The 18,392-nt window shown below is 38.8% G+C and overlaps 1 protein-coding gene across 10 annotated transcripts in view; it reads left to right on the plus strand.

The window, feature by feature from the left end:
- The window catches only part of HECW1 (HECT, C2 and WW domain containing E3 ubiquitin protein ligase 1), a 307,384-nt gene that overhangs the window by 60,203 nt on the left and 228,789 nt on the right, over positions 1-18,392 (plus strand). For all 10 annotated transcript variants that reach the window (XM_087945048.1, XM_087945049.1, XM_087945044.1 and 7 more), the window contains one exon: positions 15,750-16,074. In XM_087945048.1, coding sequence (XP_087801174.1) covers positions 15,786-16,074 — 289 coding nt within the window. In that variant the 5' untranslated portion in view covers positions 15,750-15,785. The remainder of the gene's footprint in view (positions 1-15,749; positions 16,075-18,392) is intronic.

The raw sequence follows: 18,392 nt of genomic DNA on the forward strand, positions 1-18,392 counted from the left end.
ACTTCCACGTAAAAAGCAGACTCACACCCACACAGAAGATGAGACACGACCACAGACCAGAAGCCGCACTGCAGCTGCATCACTACCCACTTCAAACCCCCCTGAGCCATACATGAAGCGAACTGACCCCCACCATGAAGATGCAGCACGACCATGAACTCGAAACCAAACAGCAAGATCACAGCTCACCAGCTCAAATCCCCCAGTAACTAAGACCAACCTGAGCACAACCAAGCCCCCACCTGAACAGAACACACCTCCAGCCAATCAGAACATGGCCAACCCCCCAACCAATCAGAACACAGCCAAACCCCAACCAATGAGAACACACCCCACCCAATCAGAACACAGCCAAGCCCCCACCCAATCAAGTCACACCCCCACTAGCAGTTAAAAGGAAGAAGCAGCTGCAAGCTCACATCACTCTGAGAAGCACAGAGCTGAAGACAGAAGCCTGAAGATGATGAATGAGACTTCATTGAAACGTTGCCTAGATACTTCCAATCTTACGCGGGAGAAAACCCGAATAACCAAAGATCCATATATATATATATATATATATATATATATATATATATATATATATATATATATATATATATACACACACACACACACACACACACACACACACACACACACACACACACACACACATTTATCTTTATTTACATCTTCTAACACTCTTAGTATTATTTAAGTCTCATGATCACAGATATCCTCTTAATTCTTTTCAATCTTGAACCCTTCCTTTCTGTCCCCACCAATAGTAAAATCTATTTCAAATTATATAATACTCAGATTCATCCTTATTTTTCATCTCTAGTGTTAGCCTATCCATTTCAGCACAAGTCAAATTTTTATTTATTAGTTCATCTTCACTAGGAATTTTTTTCTCTTTCCACTTCTGGGCAAATACCCATTCTTGCCGCAGAGATGACGTATATTATCAAATATAGTTCTTCCTTATTTTTTTTATATAATTCCCAATAAAAAACATTCTAGTCTATGGACTATTTTAAATCCCATCATTTCTTCCAACCATTTCCCAATCCTGTGCCAAAACTCTAGTGCTTTTTTACAGCTCCACCATGCATGATAATATGTGCCTCGTTCCATTAAATATTTCCAACATTTTGGGGATTATTATACATCTTAGATGCTATTGGTAAAACATTTTAAATAAATTCTGCTTGTATGCTGTGGCAAGCATAATCTTTTTGTTCCTTTCCCATAATGTTTGCCATTGATCCAATTTTATGCTGTATCCAAAATCTCTAGCCCAGGTCACCATCATCTCTTTTACCTATTCATCTTCCTATTTATATGCCAGTAAAAAATTATAGGTTTTCCTCATTAATTTGTCATCTGGCCCCAAGAGAATTTTTTCCAATACCATTTCTTGCCCATTAATCCCCCATTCTTTTTTATCATTTCCATACCTCGATTGGATCTGTAAGTATTCCCACCATTCTAAATCCATCCCTTGTTGCTTTAAATCTTGTCTAGATTTTAGATCTTCAACTTCATTTATAACATCTTTGTAAATAACAATTTTCCCTTGTTTTAACAAATTTGGATGTAGAACCTCTAGAACTGATACCAATTTGGCATTTCTATATATATTTGATTTTTATTTTTATTCCAAATCTTAAATAATGCTTGCCTAATTTTATGTTGTTGGAAGTGATGATGTGTGCCTGGCCTATCAGACCATAGGAATGCGTGCCATTCTTGCTACAGATCATGGCCTTCTAATTGCAGTATTCTTCTATTTTTTTAATATTATCCAATCTGTAATCCAGGTCAGTGATGCTGCTTGATAGTAGATCTCCCATTCTGGCAAGCTGAATCCTCCCCTTTCTTTGTCTTCCTATAGTAGTTTTAATTGGATCCTCGGCTTTTTCCCTTGCCACACAAAATTGGATGTTATTTGATTCAGTTCTCTAAAAAAAATGGTTTAGTTTTATGGGTATATTTTGAAACAAAAATAACAATTTTGGTAGGACATTCATTTTGATTGTAGATATTCTACCAGTTAATGAAAGTCTTAGGCTGCCCCAGTTTTCTAAATCTTCTTTAATTTGTTGGCTTAATTTATCATAGTTATCTTCTTTAAGTATGGTACATCTTGATGAAATAGGGATCTGCACTCTTGTTTTAACAATTGAGCAGCCATTCATGCCTTTTAAAATGATTGAGATTTGTATCTATAACAAATGAGCTTTTATCAGTCAGTTAATTAAATGTATTTCAAAAACTTACATAAGAAATATTTGAAGCTTGTTCATTGAACAAAATATTGATGTAACTTCAGAAATTACTATGCAATCATTTTATAATATTTTCATACATATTTTCCTACACCACTCTTGATTGTTTGTAAGCAAAGATCTCTGTATAATTTTTTAAGTGTAAATAAATTATTTTCATTTATCATGTGTTGCTTTTACAGTTCAAGAAATTAGAAAGGGTCCCTTTGGAGACATTTGCAAAGCACCCATTCCTTCTGCGTAGTCAGCTGCCACTTGCATTGTCTAGTTTGTGACTCTTCCTTTGGTCTCCCAAGATTATTCACACATACTATAACATCCATGCTCCCCTTACCTTTCAGGAGATAAGTTCTTAAGCAAGCCCTCTCTAAATGGAAAAAATATTGAAGACAAGAAGTCCTGATTTTTTGGGGGAAAAATGCTTAAACAGAAGTTGCAGCAGTACATTCTCTCAATTAATATAATGAACTTGAAATTAACATTTCTGTATTTGATTTATAAAAAGTGTTATTAATTCAACATAGATGCCACCCAACTCCAGGTTGGTCAGCTCACAGTATAAAAACAAAGCAAATCTACAATAAAAATATAAAATGATAAGCAAAATGGTTAGTTATAACAAAATATAAGCTAGCAAGGGTTCCAACTATTCTAACCCAGAGAACATTATAATACAATATAGTGATAACTCCATCTAAAATCATTTAAACTTTTGGGGAGAACAGAGTATAAGCTTGTATAAGCTGCTCTGGTGGATGGAAATGTAGGGAAGAAAGTGTTAGGTTCAATAAAAATGATATCTCTGCAAATATTAATAACCCTGTGGTCAAATTCATATTTTGTCCAAACAGAACATCTAGAAAGTGGGTAAGAGATAACTTACAATAAATTTTGTTTTTTTTCTTGTCCATAGAGGTAAGCAAGTTGTTTCTTTAACTACTCGGCTGGTTTTCTTTAAGATAAGTCAGCTTTTTGGAAATGTATCAACAGTCAATTCCACTCCATTTACAAAGGCTCATCCTTATTATTTGTCCACACTTTTTTAGTCCATTAGAAGATCAAAATAACTGATTATACATTTGTAACATAAACATGAAGACTCTGAAAATGTTTGAAGGAGATACTTTGTAAAGCACATTGGGATGCCTGATGCATCTCTTCTCAAAGCGTTAAAGGACCTGTGACATAATTACTTCGAAAGTTTTCCCCTATTATCTGCATACACACTTGTCCCCATGACATTTCTTCCAAGTTACACCAGCAAAGTTCAGTAGCTCTTAAGAGTTGTATTGTTTTTAATTCCAGATTCATTAAGCAATGACACTTTTTTCTGTGTAAAGCAAAAGCCCAGAGGTGGAAGGGAGACAGGGATGATTTTCAGTGAATAGCAGAGTTGCTGATCTTAGATGAAATTCCAGAAAAGCCAGGGAAAGGGATGCCCAGAGGAGACACAAGGTGCTGGAGAAAGAGATCTCCAAAGCTGAGAGGCAAGCTGAGTGACAGAGACAGGCAGATTTCCCTGAGGGAGATCCTATCATTTCCTATTCATTGAAAGGCTGATCCAGTTGGGAAGCAGGAGACTCCCTAACTCGGTCACCAGATGGTACCAGAGAACAATCTCCACAGCTGATCTTTATAAAAGCCAGCAGTGAGAATCCCTTTGCCCCACAATCAAATAGACTGCCAACAAACAGTCATTGGTATCCTAATTTAAAAAAGAGGCCATATTTACCCCAGAGAGGCAGGGCTCAGCCCAGGGGAGAACCAAGGACTGGAGCAGATGAGACTCTGATCTCCATAATGCAGGGTACCGCAGGAATTGCTGCAGCATTGCAGAAAGGAAACCAAGCTGTTCCTGTGACATCAGACTCATCCCTAGAGCATAGATACCTGAGACTCCAGATTCAGGGAGATTTGGCTAACTTCAGGGAACCTCACTCTCCCACTTCATCCCTACAGAGTAGGGATTGGCTTTCGGGATGAAGACCACAGAGAGCTAATACTCTCAGAGAATGAGGGGTTGGCCCCAACACTCCAGCATTTACAGGACTCTTTCACCCGGCCATATTTAAATAACTTTTGTTTAAAGCCAAAACCACAGCCAACATGGGAGCTGAGCTAAGTGCAGCAGAGCCAGCATTGGGCTGCCAGATCCAAATGAACTCCTCTTTTAGGAACCAACAGTGGAGAGTGAGGAGATCCCCTCACCCCGATTGTTCTGCGACGTGGTCAGGAGGCAATGGGTTCACCCAGGAACATACTTCAACCCAACTGGGAATGACAATTTTTTTCTCCAATGTAGCTTCAGACTTCACTGAGGAGCTACAACTACCAATAGTAGATGCTCCTGTGGCAGCCTTAATATCCTCCACTCTTCTGTCTCAAGACATGGCAGAGGCTCTGAAAACAGGATAGGAGGGCAGAACTGACCCTTCAAAGGCCTCATCAGGCAGCAGCCTGGGCTGTCAAGGCAACAACGACCGCTTCCTTCTTTAATAGAGTCCCCTTACTCTGGCTTTGCTAGATGCAAGAGAGAGCTTCACCTGATGACCAATGCCTCCACCAGGACATCAGCAAGCTGATAGCAGCAACAGAACTCTCAGCTGATGCACCCTAGATGGAGCCAAATTTGCTTCCAGGACCATTGCATCATTGGTAATGGCCCATTGTCTGCTGTGGCTTTGTCACTGGCATAAGATCCAAATGGAGGCTAGCATCTGCCCCCTTCAAGGGTGGCAAGCTATTTGGAGAGACCATGGAGGCCATATTGGTGGAAACCAAGGACAGGAGAAAGATTCTGCCTTCCTTATACAGGTGAGCTAATGGTTGCCTCTCACCTTACTTTCGCAGGCATTCTTTGGCCAACAGACACTGGATTGGGCTACTCCCAGAGGATGTACCCCCATAGAGCTGACTGCCAACCGGATAGAACTGGATCTTGGGATAGGAAACAGATAACAATTCCAGACAAAGAGACCATTTTGCGGCTCTGGGGGTCATCCTTTCATCACCACAAGTGACCCCAGGGCCAACCATCCCATCGGTGGCTGCCTAGGGCTATTTGCAGATCAATGGGAGGCAACTATGACAGACACCTGGGTCCTAAACACCATGAGACTAGGCCTCACATTCAAAATTTCTCTCCACTCCCCCAAGATTCTTCATACGTTGCCTCATATCAAAAAGGAGAGGTCAAAGAGAGGTCTCATGGAGGCCACAATCCAACACCTGTTGGACATTCAAGCTATCTATTCTATTTGTAGTCCCAAAGGCCTCGAGGTGGGTGGGTGGAGGTGGAGAGCAATTCTGGACCTGAAAAGATTAAGGAGATTCAAGATGCAGTCCCTCCAATCAATCCTGGAAAGCATCTGGGGTGGTGATGGTTGCGACTTCTTAACATCCATAGACTTGACAGAAGTATACCTCCACGTACCTATCCTACCATCCCACCACTGGTTCCTCAGGTTCTACTATGAGGGATGCCTGTCAGGGTTCCAGAAATTGTTAGGTTTAATCAGTAATTCCGAGACAGGCATATTCTCAAAGTGCTTTATTAAAGCAAAAAACTTGGCATGTGAGATTTTGAAATTAAAGTTTCCTCCCAGATCTCCCACAAGACTCAATCAACACCCACGCCATAAAGAATGACCTTGATAGTCTTACGTATCTGTTATGTCTAATAAAAAATACTCAAATACCAACAGCCTCCCCTTCCATCCTCCATATCAGTGTGGCAGCTTTTAATAGGGATTCCAAAGCTGACAGGCATCCTCCCTTGGAAAATTCACCTCCTAAAAGAACATAAAAGAACAAAATACAAACCGGGGTTAATGTTATAACTTAGCCCTCCCTCCCCCCCAGGAGGACCTTTCGGCTTGTTAGGAAATTCTTCATGAAATTCTTTAACAAATCTATCTGCATGTACACCCCAACTTTTGACCCAAGTAGCATCTGATACAGGGTAACCCTTCCATAAAACCAAATACTGTAATTGTCCTCAGTGTAATCTAGAATCGAGGATTTTTTTGATTTCATAATGTGTTTCACCCTGTATGATTAAAGGGAGTGGGGGAGCGATTGGTATTGGTCTTATCATTGATGTACTAGCTGGTTTTAATAAACTACTATGGAACACTGGGTGAATTTTCCCTAATAGTTGTGGAAGAGTTAATTGGACCGTGACCAGATTGATTATTTTCAAAATCGGGAATGGACCTAAGAATTTAGGTCCCAGTTTTTTACTAGAAAGTTTCAATCGAAGATATTTGGTTGACAAATATACTTTGTCTCCTATTTTAAATGGTGGTTGGAGGTATATATGTTTGTCTGCTTGCTTTTTGTAATCTCTTGCGGCTTCAGTTAAAGCTTTTTGTGTGTTTTCCCAACCTTTTTTTAATGAGTTCATCCATTCTGTTACAGACATGGATGTAGGAGGTTCTCTAGGTAATTCTGGCATTGGGAATTCCATGCCAGTGTTGATTTGGAATGGAGTTAATCCCATGCTGCCATGTACTGCATTATTATAAGCAAGTTCTGCAAAGGGTAATAATTCAGCCCAGTTTTTCTGTTGATAATTTACATAACATCTAATGTATTGTTCCACTATGGCGTTCGCCCTCTCTGCTGCTCCGTTACAGGCCGGATGGAATGCTGAGGATAACCCTTGGGAGGACCCAATAGATTTCAAGAACTCCCTCCAAAATTTTGTGGTAAATTGTACCCCTCTGTCTGATTAATATCAGGTACTCCATGTAGTCTACAAATATGCTTCACAAACAGTTTTACAAGCTTTTTTGCAGATGAAAATCTTTTACAGGCTGTAAAGTGGGCCTTTGGTTGTGTTGGTTCAGCTACTTGTTGGAGGAGACCAGGGGTTTTTCCAGTTCTGTGTTTCATTGTGGCACAAATTGAGCAACTTTTTACATAGTCCTCGACATCAGGTTTCATTTTTGGCCACCAGAACTGTTTCCTGACTAAATGTAGGGTTTTTAAGAACCCGAAGTGGCCTCCCAACCACGAGTCGTGATTATGCTTTAGTACCACTAGTCTTAGGTTTGCGGGTACATAAAGCTTAGTCCCTTTCCAAGCCAGTCCATTCATTGTTAGTTCGGTTTGATGGTCTACAAACCAGGGATCGGTTAATAGGGCTGCTTTCAACTCCATGGTCAGTTTGTTTTCCAGGCGGTCGAGGTTGCGGTTGGCTTGGCCTCGAGTGGTTATTTGGCCTGCTGATTGAGCTTCTGATACCAAAGCCTGTACTATTTCCTCTCTGTGACTTTCAAACTGGGGTTTCCTGGACAGGGCATCCACCAAGATGTTTTTCCCTCCGGGGATATATTTCATGTTGAAGTTGAACTGCTTGAAGTATTGAGGCCAGTGGACTTGTTTAGGGGATAGTTTCCAAGTTTTTTTTTAGAGCCACAAGGTTTTTGTAATCAGCCCATACCTCAAACGGCTCCTTCACCCCTTCTAGGAAATGCCTCCAAGTCAATAAAGCCCATCTTACTGCAAATGCTTCTTTCTCCCTTCGCTCTGTGTCTGTCAGCTTTTTGGAGACATAAGCGCAAGGCATTAGTCAGTTCTGAGAGTCCTTTTGTAGCAGAACGGTTGCTACTGCCACATCACTAGCATCAGCTTGGACTATAAAAGGTTTGGTTGGGTCTGGGTGTTGAAGAATGGGTTCAGATGCAAAAAGGCGTTTTAGAGTTTCTAAAGCTTTCTGACAGTCTATGGTCCAAGCAAGGGGTTGGCTGGGTTTTGGTTTGAGGGGGGAGGGCCCCATTTTTAACAAATCCATCAAAGGGAGAGTGACCTCGGCAAAAGAAGGAATGAATTGTCTATAAAAGCTGGCAAAACCCAAAAAACTTTGAAATTGCTTGCGTGTTTTGGGGGGTTGGCAATCCAGTACGGCTTTTACTTTTCCCGGATCCATTTCAATTCCCTGGTTGGATATTTGGTAACCCAGATAATCCAATGACTCCTTGTGGAATTTGCATTTTGATAGTTTTACGTATAACTTGGCAGCTAGAAGGTTTTTCAGCACTTGTCTGACCAATTTAATGTGTTCTTCGATGGTTTCGCTGAATATAAGAATGTCATTCAGGTAAACTAGGAGCCCCTTGTTCAAGTGTGGATGTAACACTTCGTTGATGAGTTGCATAAATACTCGACCGGAAAAGAATGTGCAGGAGGAAGATAAGAAGAGAAAGTTTTGGTTGACCGAGTTAAACTGAAAAAGCAACAACGTAAGGTATCCTGGAATTTGAACTATAAAAAATAACATGGTTCCCAAAGAAGACTTTGAAGCAGCGAAGGGGAGAGGGAAGGGAAAGGATTTGGCTTTTTTTTTCTTCCCTTCCTTATACTGACAGCTAAGAAATTTAAGTAAGAAATTGACAAAAATGGAGGAGACTGCCTGGAACTAAAAGGAACTTACAGTGAAACCTTAACAAGATTCCTAAAAGATCCATTCTAACTGAAACTTTGTAACAAAATAATAGAACCCCAGGAAGAGAAAGTGGAAAAAAGAAGCAAGAAGAAACAGCTTTGGATTATTTGGATTACTTGGTGATTTTTGGATTTTTGGCTATTGGATTTAAATGACTAAAATCAATCGGGTGGTTGTTTAAAAGTGTTTAAAATGGCATCACTTTTAGAAGAACTGAAAATGGAACTTAAAAAACAGAAAGATGCACAAGAAGGAAGAGGTTCTTTTGACTTCGTATTTCAATTTTTAGAAATGGAGTTCTGGAACTATGAGAAACAACAAGAAACGCTTGTAGAACAAGAAGGTTGGGACAAAGAAGAAGCCATTTTTAATGATGAAGTAATTTTATGTGGGAAAAAAAGAAAGGGGGGAAAGAGAGTGAAAACTTTAAGATTTGAAAAAACAACCAAAAAAAAAAAAAAAGAATAGTTTGAAAAATAATTACAATATTAGGAAGCAACAGAAGAGCGGATCACAGAAGAGAGAATTAGAAGTAGAGAGACAAGGGGGCAAAAAGGCGAGGGAGAAGAAGAGGGGGAAGAAGGAAAGGAAAAGAAGTTATAAAAGACACAAACAAGATATAGAGAAATAGGGAAAATTTATAAGGATTGAAAGTATAAGCCTATTTAGAGATAATGGGTGAAAATTTAATTGAAAAGGGGATCCTGCAAAGGTACATAAGATAGTATTGTTATATTAGAAATAGAAATAATTTTAGAAAATATGAAAAGTATGATTAAAATGATGGATAAAATACTTATTGTAATGCAATGGAATATTTGTTAATAAATAAATGAAATAAAGTGAATGAGAGAATGAAATTAGGAAAGGATGGGAACATTTTAATTATTATTAATGATTTATAAAAGGTATAAAGTGTCATACTCCAATTAGTAACAACAGGGGAAATTTTGTTTATAGAGAAAAGATAATATGAAATTGAAACAGGACAGACAAATGTATAAATATAATGATTGGAAAGACATTGAAACTTAGAAAAAGATATATAATTGAATTTAGATATGAGATAATTAAAAATAAAGTTGAGAAAACCAAGGGAGGGGAAAATTATGGAGAAAATGTTAAAATAGTAATAAGATATGGAATAGAACACCAAGATGAATATGAAATTGAGTTTGTGTCTGTATGAAGAAGTGATAACCTGGGATCATGCTATTCTTAAAAAAAGATGTTTTATTTGTATTATGTTTTTTTGAAAACCCAAATAAAATTTATATTTTAAAAAAAAGGTATGGGCCAGAAGTGGTAGCAATAGCAAATAGAGGTAAAGATCCAAGAGAGGAATATGGGAGACATGCTAAGAAACAAATAATCAAAGCTTTAATGCGAGTGAGAGATGATAGATAACAAAAAAGGGCTAGAAGTTAGAGAAAGGGGGATTAGGGGAATAGAATCTTTACATTATAAGGTGAATTAATAACAAGGGAATTTATAATTTTAATGAGAGTAATTTTAATATTTTATATGGAATGATGAAACAATTGAAGAACACAATATAAATATGTGTATGATTAAACTATATAAGATTGTTGTAATAAATATGAATATGAATATTTTATTTGTAGGGAAAGGAATGACACGTAGAATTTGATTGACATAAAATAACAAAAATAACATATTGAAATAAGATAATAATGAACAATTATAACTTAATAAAACAATTGTACTATTATTAGAATTATATAACTTGTCAAACATAAATATGAGGAATAATTATTTTATTTGTAATAAATAAACTGTAAAATGTGATTAGAAAGGGGATATTTTTAAAATATAATAGTGGCATAGTTAAAAATCAGAAAGGGGATAAATAATGGAAGACTATAACCCAATATAAATTGGTGGATTATTATTAGAACTATATAAGTCTGGTAAACACCAGAAATATGATTAATAATATTTAATTTGCAGTTAAAAGAGGGATATTTAGAATATGGAGATTGACACAAAAATAAAACATTGAAATCATGAATAATTAACAAATGAAAGATTACAATTTAGCAAAAGGTGTATTAATATTAAAAGTGTCAACTGTATCAACTATGAAGAATATTGTCATATTTGTTTTAAAATGTAAGGAGTGCCACACTGTTCACACAATGATATTTGTAAAAAACTGAAAAAGTTAAAAAAAATGGGCAAAAAAAAGATATCCATATATAGAATAATGTTATAATCAAAAAAGGTTTAGGATTGTTATGCTACACAAGACTTTCTCAGTCTTTTTCTTCTCTGAAAACAATAATTTGAGTAATTGCTACTGAAGCATATGCTTAGTAATATGTAGATGATACATTGAAGGAAAAATAATTTTCTTCACTTCTGGTTCTATTAAATCTATTTGACAATTGCATGCTGCCTCATATTTTAATAGCATGGTCTCTTTGCATTGATGCATTTTTTATGTTTTCTCTAAGAAACCTTACATTTCAAGTAATGGGTCTTTTACTTTTCCCCAATCTCATTTTTGGGGAATAGAGCCTATGTAATGTTTGTCTTCTTTTGGGTATGCTTTGCTTCTCAGTGGCTCAAGGTTGACTCAGCCTCCCATCCTTTCAAGGTCAGTAAAATGAGAACCCAAATTGTTGGAAGCTATATGCTGATTCTGTAAACTCCTTAGAGCGGGCTGTAAAGCATTGTGAAGCAGTATATAAGTCTGCGTGCTATTGCTACTTACAGCTTAAGAATGGAATACTGTATTTTTCAGAGTATCAGATGCACCGGACTTTAGACGCACCTTGGTTTAGAGGAGGAAAGTAAGAAAAAAATATTTTACCTCCATGGGTCCCATTTTTGCCCTCTCCGGTGTCCAGAGGCACTCTGCAGGCCAAAAAAAAAAAAGGACCCATGGAGGGCCTCTGGAGCAGTGGTGGTATTCAAAATTTTTTACTACTGGTTCTATAGGCGTGGCTTGGTAGGAGTCGCAGGGGAAGGATACTGTAAAATCTCCAGTCAGAGGTGGTATTTGCCAGTTCTCTGAACTACTCAAAATTTCCGCTACCAGTTCTCCAGAATTGGTTAGAACCTGCTGAATACCACCTCTGCTCTGGAGGTCAAAAACAGGCACATTTTTGCCTGCAGAGTGCCTCTGGATGCCCAGGAGGGCAAAAACGGGATGTATGGAGGCTTTGGGAGGCCAAAAATGGGCCCTATTCGCTGTATAAGATGCTCAGACATTTTCACCCACTTTTGGGGGGGGAAGGGAAGTGTGCCTTATACTCCGAAAAATAGGTTGCAATTCAGTGTTATGATGAAACTTTTCTGTAAGTCCCCAGAGTCCTATGGACTATATGCACGTAGCTATGTATAGAAATGCAGACTAAAAATAAATTGAACAATCAAATGTCAAAAGCAAATTCAATGGACAGACTCAGTTGATTGAAAAATATAATTAAGGGCTGAGAGGAAAAAAAATGTTTCCTAAAAACAGTTGAAATAGACCACTAATAATTTTAATGCACAAAATGATGACCTTAAAAAGTTTTTAAAGACTGCACAGTGGTATGCTGTTCATGCACGCTAAGCAATTTGGCAACCACCCAGTATTTCTGACTTCAACTGCCATATGCCATAGTTAGTTGATTTATGGGCTACATCATTCACCATACTAACTGTAGGAAGTGCACTGGATAGTTAAGTTGTCAGTTATAAACAGTGTTTAAGGATAAATAAAAGCCAAAATATAACACATGCATACACACACAAATACAAACCATTAGATTTTGCAGCAGAAATTCAAATCCAGAAAGCAAGCACAGATGACTGATTCAGCAGGATTCATTAACTTCTTTATATACAAAAGATGAATAAAATGTAGAATACCAATAGTAGATTCTTCCAACGTAACACAAACAAAAAACACAAGCAGCAGCTTCAGAGTTCAGAGACTAGAGCCACATCCAGGCTACTTCTAGTTTCATTTTCCAATTCAGCTACCATTGACTGGTCTGTTGCCGTGCCTATTCATTGGCTGACTTTGTTACTAAGCTGTATTCCAGTTCATAAATATACTCTGACATGCAATATTTGACAAATAAATCAAAGTAAAAGGTGGGTCTACACATTACATGCATCAGGATCTGCTAAGAAAAGCAGGTCTTCATGTCTTCTAAAGAGTAACAGAGTCAGGACAATAAAGAATTCAGAAGAATGCTGTTCAAAGGAACAGCGAAGTCACAGAATTTTGATCAATTTAATATAATGACCTCTTCAAAAATAAAATGTCCTACTCTAGTCTCCATGCTATTATTTATTCACCTTTTTTCTACATCCTTTTCATCTTCATCAGAGTTGTTGAAAGATTTGTTTTTTCAATTTTTATTTTTTCAATGAAAGCAAGAATATTAGCAAAACAGTATTCTACTTTAGTTCAGATAATTATAATTGTGCATGTGTCACTGTGTGAAATCTATACAGGTAATCATTGACTTACAAAATTTGTTTAGTGACCATTAAAGTAATTATTTGCAGTCAGCCCTTGCACTTAGTGACCATTGTAACATCCATGTGGTCATGTGCTTGTGATTTGAGTGCTTGGAAATCATCATATATTTATGACAGTCATAGCATCCTGCATTCACATGATTTTCATTTCCAGTTTTTCCAGTCGCTCCTTTGGGGTGAATCCTTTGGGAGAATCCTCTGGGAAGCTTGGCAGGGAAAGAAGGAGGGAGAGAGGGAAGAATGTCTTTGGGATTTGCCAGGAGAAATCCAGAAGGTGGATTTCCATCCTATTTCTGCCCTTCAAGGAGATGAGGGTGGGGAGTGCATTTAAGGGGGTTAATCCTTTGGGAGAATCCTCTGAAAAGCTTGGTGCTAAAAGTCTGTAGGATGCTTCCCTTTCTCTTATGTTTGGATTGGAAGGTTTGCCTCTGCTCGAAGGGCAAAATGGATAGATGGTTCCCTTTTTAAAACTATTGGGCAGGGTAGGGAGAAAGTCCCCGGCTAGCCTGTATTCTTAGGGAACTGACGGAGGGAATGAGAGTAAAGAAAACATAAAGAGGGGGAGAAAGGTCCACTGGCAGGGGGTTTTGGGCGGCTGGAGGAAAAGGACAGCGCCCAAGGGGGCGAGACCATAACTTGAAGCTCGGGGGAAAGCAAAGCGAGGTGTGGGGGGAGAGAAACGATGGCATACCCTCCCGCCACCGCTTCTACCCACCGAAGCCTGAATGACTCACTGACCTGCAGGATGTTGTCGATGCAGCCGCCATCAAGCAAAGCGATGCCCCTGTGGGAGGGCAGGCGGTTATCGTCGGCAGCAGGATCTGTCCCGCCACTGCTGCCACTGTTGTTGGAGACGGTGCTGGTGAGAGACTGCCAGAGGGAACTGTGGAAGCTACAGAGGTGGCTCCCCCGCCCGAGAAGCAGCTGAAATGCTGCCGGCGGAGGAATGTGCTCGAACTGTTCCTCCACCCAATGGAAGGGCCACTTCTTTGCTACTGCCACGCCGCAACGTCCAGCATGGACTCCAGCCTCTGCATCTTGCCCAATAGCAGCAGTCTGAACGTGGCATAAGCAGCGGTGAGGGCAGAAGGGAAAGTGACGGTAGTGGAGGAGGTGGCAGCGGTGCGAAGTGCCCCACTGCTGCCAAGGCCAACATCCACACTGACCCTGCCTGCCCGCTGACCCGACCTTCAGCCAGCACCATACCTGGGTCTGCAGCAAAGGCTCTTGGCAGGGGTAGGGAGCCCTCCATTCTCTGCCATGATCAGCCGTTAGGAGTGGCTGGTGGCGAGGCATGGCTGCTTGTGGGCCGCTCCTAAAGGCAAGTTTCCCCCAGCCCTCCCCCCATTTTGCATGTTTTAAATAGGCCTAAATTTTGTGGGAGGAGCTTAATTTCACCTCATGCCTAGAAAACATGCTAGGCCTTCCTATGGGGGGGTATTGTTGGAGAAACACGGTATGTGAACGACACTTGAAACTGTATTTTCTTGAAGGTTTTACATAGCATGTTTTTGATGTGAAGTCATTTGACAAGTTGACTTGCCATTATGTAATTTCCTTCCAGCAAACTGCAATGATGCCAGAATGATAACATGCATATTGTGATTATTATGCAAATGCTACCATTGCATACTTGCATCCTGATATGTCAGAAAAATAAATGATGGCATTTGCACGATGGTAATAATCTTTCCTTCTGCAGATGTCATTGTTTTTTTTCACACTATTGCAGACTGAACCAGGCTGATGTTGCAAATTAGAAGCAAATCACAATGGAAATATCTGTGCAACCTACTGTAGGGTTGCAGTACAGAAATTAAAATCAGTACTATAATTGAGTCTCACAGTCTTAATCTTGTTACTTAACTTTGATTTATGAAAATTTATCATAACTGCATAGAATTCTTCTATGCTTTGAAAGTGCAGTCACCCACAGCAAAGTAGCCAGCACTTAGTTTCCAAAAGGAATTAAGCTGAGGGTCACCTCTTACACAGTATTAAATAAATTGAGTTGTCAATAATTGCCAACCACGTGTACCAAGAATATGATAAAAGCTCAGTTGGCAGCAGCAATTTTTAAGAAGGTGACTTGCATTTTTTTTTGACAGAGTAGATGATGCAATTGGGAGAAGTAGTGAAAATGAAGATGACTGCAGTAAGATGACTTCAGGCTAAAATATTGACTTAGCTGCCAAAGGCTGGTGATGAGCCAAAGATAAAAGTCAAACAGAAATGTAATTTGTTAATGAAAGTTTTGTATACTTCATTAAGTAATATTATATTTCTAATAAAACGAATCCCACTTATGGAACACATTAGGTACAAGTTCATATTGCATCAGATAGACAATAAATGCATCTGTTTTAATAATAGCTACTGACAAATGGATTCCAGTTTTTATGATTACATATGTAATATGCATCAATGTTATTAGCAACACTCTCTTCATTCTGTTTGGTAATTTTCAAGGGGATGTCATTTTCATTTATATGAATTCCAATGATTCCTCTCTTTCATTTTGGCAGAATCTGTATCAGAACAGGTTATTAGGCCTGGCTGCTATGGCATCCCCATCCAGGAACTCTCAGAACCGGCGTCGATGTAAAGAATCTCTGAGGTACAGCTATAACCCAGACCATTTCCACAACATGGACATTGGAAGTGGGCTTCATGGGACAGTCACCATTCCCCGCTCGACCAGTGACACAGATTTAGTTACTTCAGACAGCCGGTCTACACTCATGGTCAGCAGTTCCTATTATTCCATAGGACATTCACAGGATCTAGTGATTTATTGGGATATAAAGGAAGAAGTAGATGCAGGTGACTGGATTGGCATGTATCTCATTGGTAAGTCAGCTATATTCATAGGATTTGTTGTAACTTAATTTTGCAAGTAAAACATGTAATGTAAAACAGATTTGTTTCAAGCTGAATATAATCCAGTTAACAAACAGTGGTCTCTTTCCTCTTGTAAAGAATCAATCAAAGCAACAATAAAAGAGATATCAAATGGAAGCAAAAAAAGAAAAACAAGAAATATTGACAATGTGAAACTTCTGCCAAGCCCTAGCCTAGGAAATTAGTTTAGTCTAGCAAAATCAGAAGATTTGGGATTAACTGCTGAATCCTGGTCATGAATGTTGCATAGCAAGCCCTACTTCTTTTGTTATTTTACATTAGTAGTGTAATTCCAAAATAGATATTGCAATTAACAACACAAATATCTGTACAGAGAAAGTTTGTAGGAAGCACGCAGTTCAGTGGGATTTCCAGTATTGAAGGGAAAGGGTGATTTGAAATAAACAGGCATGCTAACTAATGACCATTTATCCAGTGACTCTTCAAATTTACAGTGGCATTAAATGAATGGTGATGCTTGGAGTTAGCAGCCATTCCAGGATCCCATGGTCACATGATTGTAGTGTAGTTGCTTGGCAATCCATTTTTATTTATGACTGTTTGCCAAGCACCCTGTGACTGCCATGTGCAACTTTTCATGCCATTCAGAAAGTTAAAAGGGAAGCTAGCAAGGAAGATCTCAGGTTGTTAGGGTAAGTCACTCACTCACCTGCATACTCTGTGCACTCATACAGGACCGGCGACTTGCACAACCCTTGCACAATCTCCACAACCCACATGGTACTCTCACACTATTCTTGAAATGTGCAGAACTTCTCGTAAATGTAGTTAACAACTGCAACCAGGATTGTAGGGATGGATGTTACTAAGCTATGCAGTTGCACTTTACAATTGCTTAACAATGGAAATTCCATTCCCAATTGCCATCACAAGTCAAGGTCTACAGTGTTGCACCCAGAAACATTAGGAATATTTTCTGTACTAGAAATAAAAGCAAGGATCTTTCTGGAAGATGCACCAATCTTTCTAAACTTAACTGTCAACACTAATTATGCTACTTTCTTCTTTGTTGTCTTTCTAAGTTCAAAGTAACATTTTTACTCAGAAAGGCTTTGTATTTAAGTTATTCTGATCCTGAGTCAGAATTGGTGTGGGGAGGTGATTATTTCTTAACGTAAGTAATAATTATGTTTTAATCTATTGTTTTAATATGAAGCTTCTTGATTGCTTTGGTGCACTAACTACACTGTGTGTTTAATATTAAGCTATGGTGATTTAATATTTTGCAAAAAAATATTTTCAGTTTTCATTTGTACTTTCTGTTTATAGAAAAACTGACCAAAACAACTCAGAAGTCAGCAGATTATCAACAGCAGTTTTCATTCAATGCTTACTTTATTTCTATCTTTGTCTGACTCTTAAATAGGAGTAGCAATGGTAACCACCATGATTGTCATTATCTAGTAAAATCATTGCACCAGATCAGTGGTGGAATTCAATTTTTTTACTACTGGTTCTATGGGCATGGCTTATTTGGTGGGTGTGGCTTGTGGTCATGTGACTGGGTGGGTGTGCTTGGTGGTCATGTGACTGGGTGAGCATGGCTTGGTGGTCATGTGACTGGGTGGGCGTGGCCAACTCAATGTCACTCACATCAAGGGGTGCCTCACCTGGCCCCTCCCCTCCCAGCCATTCCTTGTCACACCCAGCCTCAACTTATCTATAGTTCTGTAAAAATGTTGTTCACCTTTTTTGACTTTATTATCTGCATACTATAGATGTACTTTCATGGACCACTGAAAGGAGGAAATGGCTCACATTCTTTACTCAATAGTGTGATAGGCAACAGGTTTTTAAGGGGTTGCCACAAAGAAAGGGGAACAATGTATTTTCCAAAGAAGCAGAATGCAAACAAAAAGAAATGGATGGAAACTGAACAGAGAGAAGCAACCTAAAACTAAGGAGAAACTTCCTGACAGTGAGAAGTGTTAGGGATATACACCCTAGCAGAACGTGCAACAGTAGTCAGTCAGGCAGGCAGATATGTGAGATAAACGTTGTTGTAGCTTACACTCAGTAAATCAGATACACTGTGCCAGTTAAATAGTTTTTATTCCAGTAAGAGTTATAGCATAGTCAAACAGTCCATATATCATACACTTAGTTCAGTCCGTCCGGGGATTATCCATTAGCAAAGTCCAGTGTCGAAAAAGAGTTCATTAAACTTACAATATCAGTCCAGTATTTTATCTCTTCGCAGTATGAGATGTTAGGAATAACAAGAACAATTAACCAGTGGAACTGCC

This window comes from Notechis scutatus, chromosome Z, assembly GCF_049901735.1.
Source record: "Notechis scutatus isolate UNSWTSFEM ecotype Mainland chromosome Z, rNotScu1.2, whole genome shotgun sequence".
NCBI lineage: Eukaryota > Metazoa > Chordata > Lepidosauria > Squamata > Elapidae > Notechis > Notechis scutatus.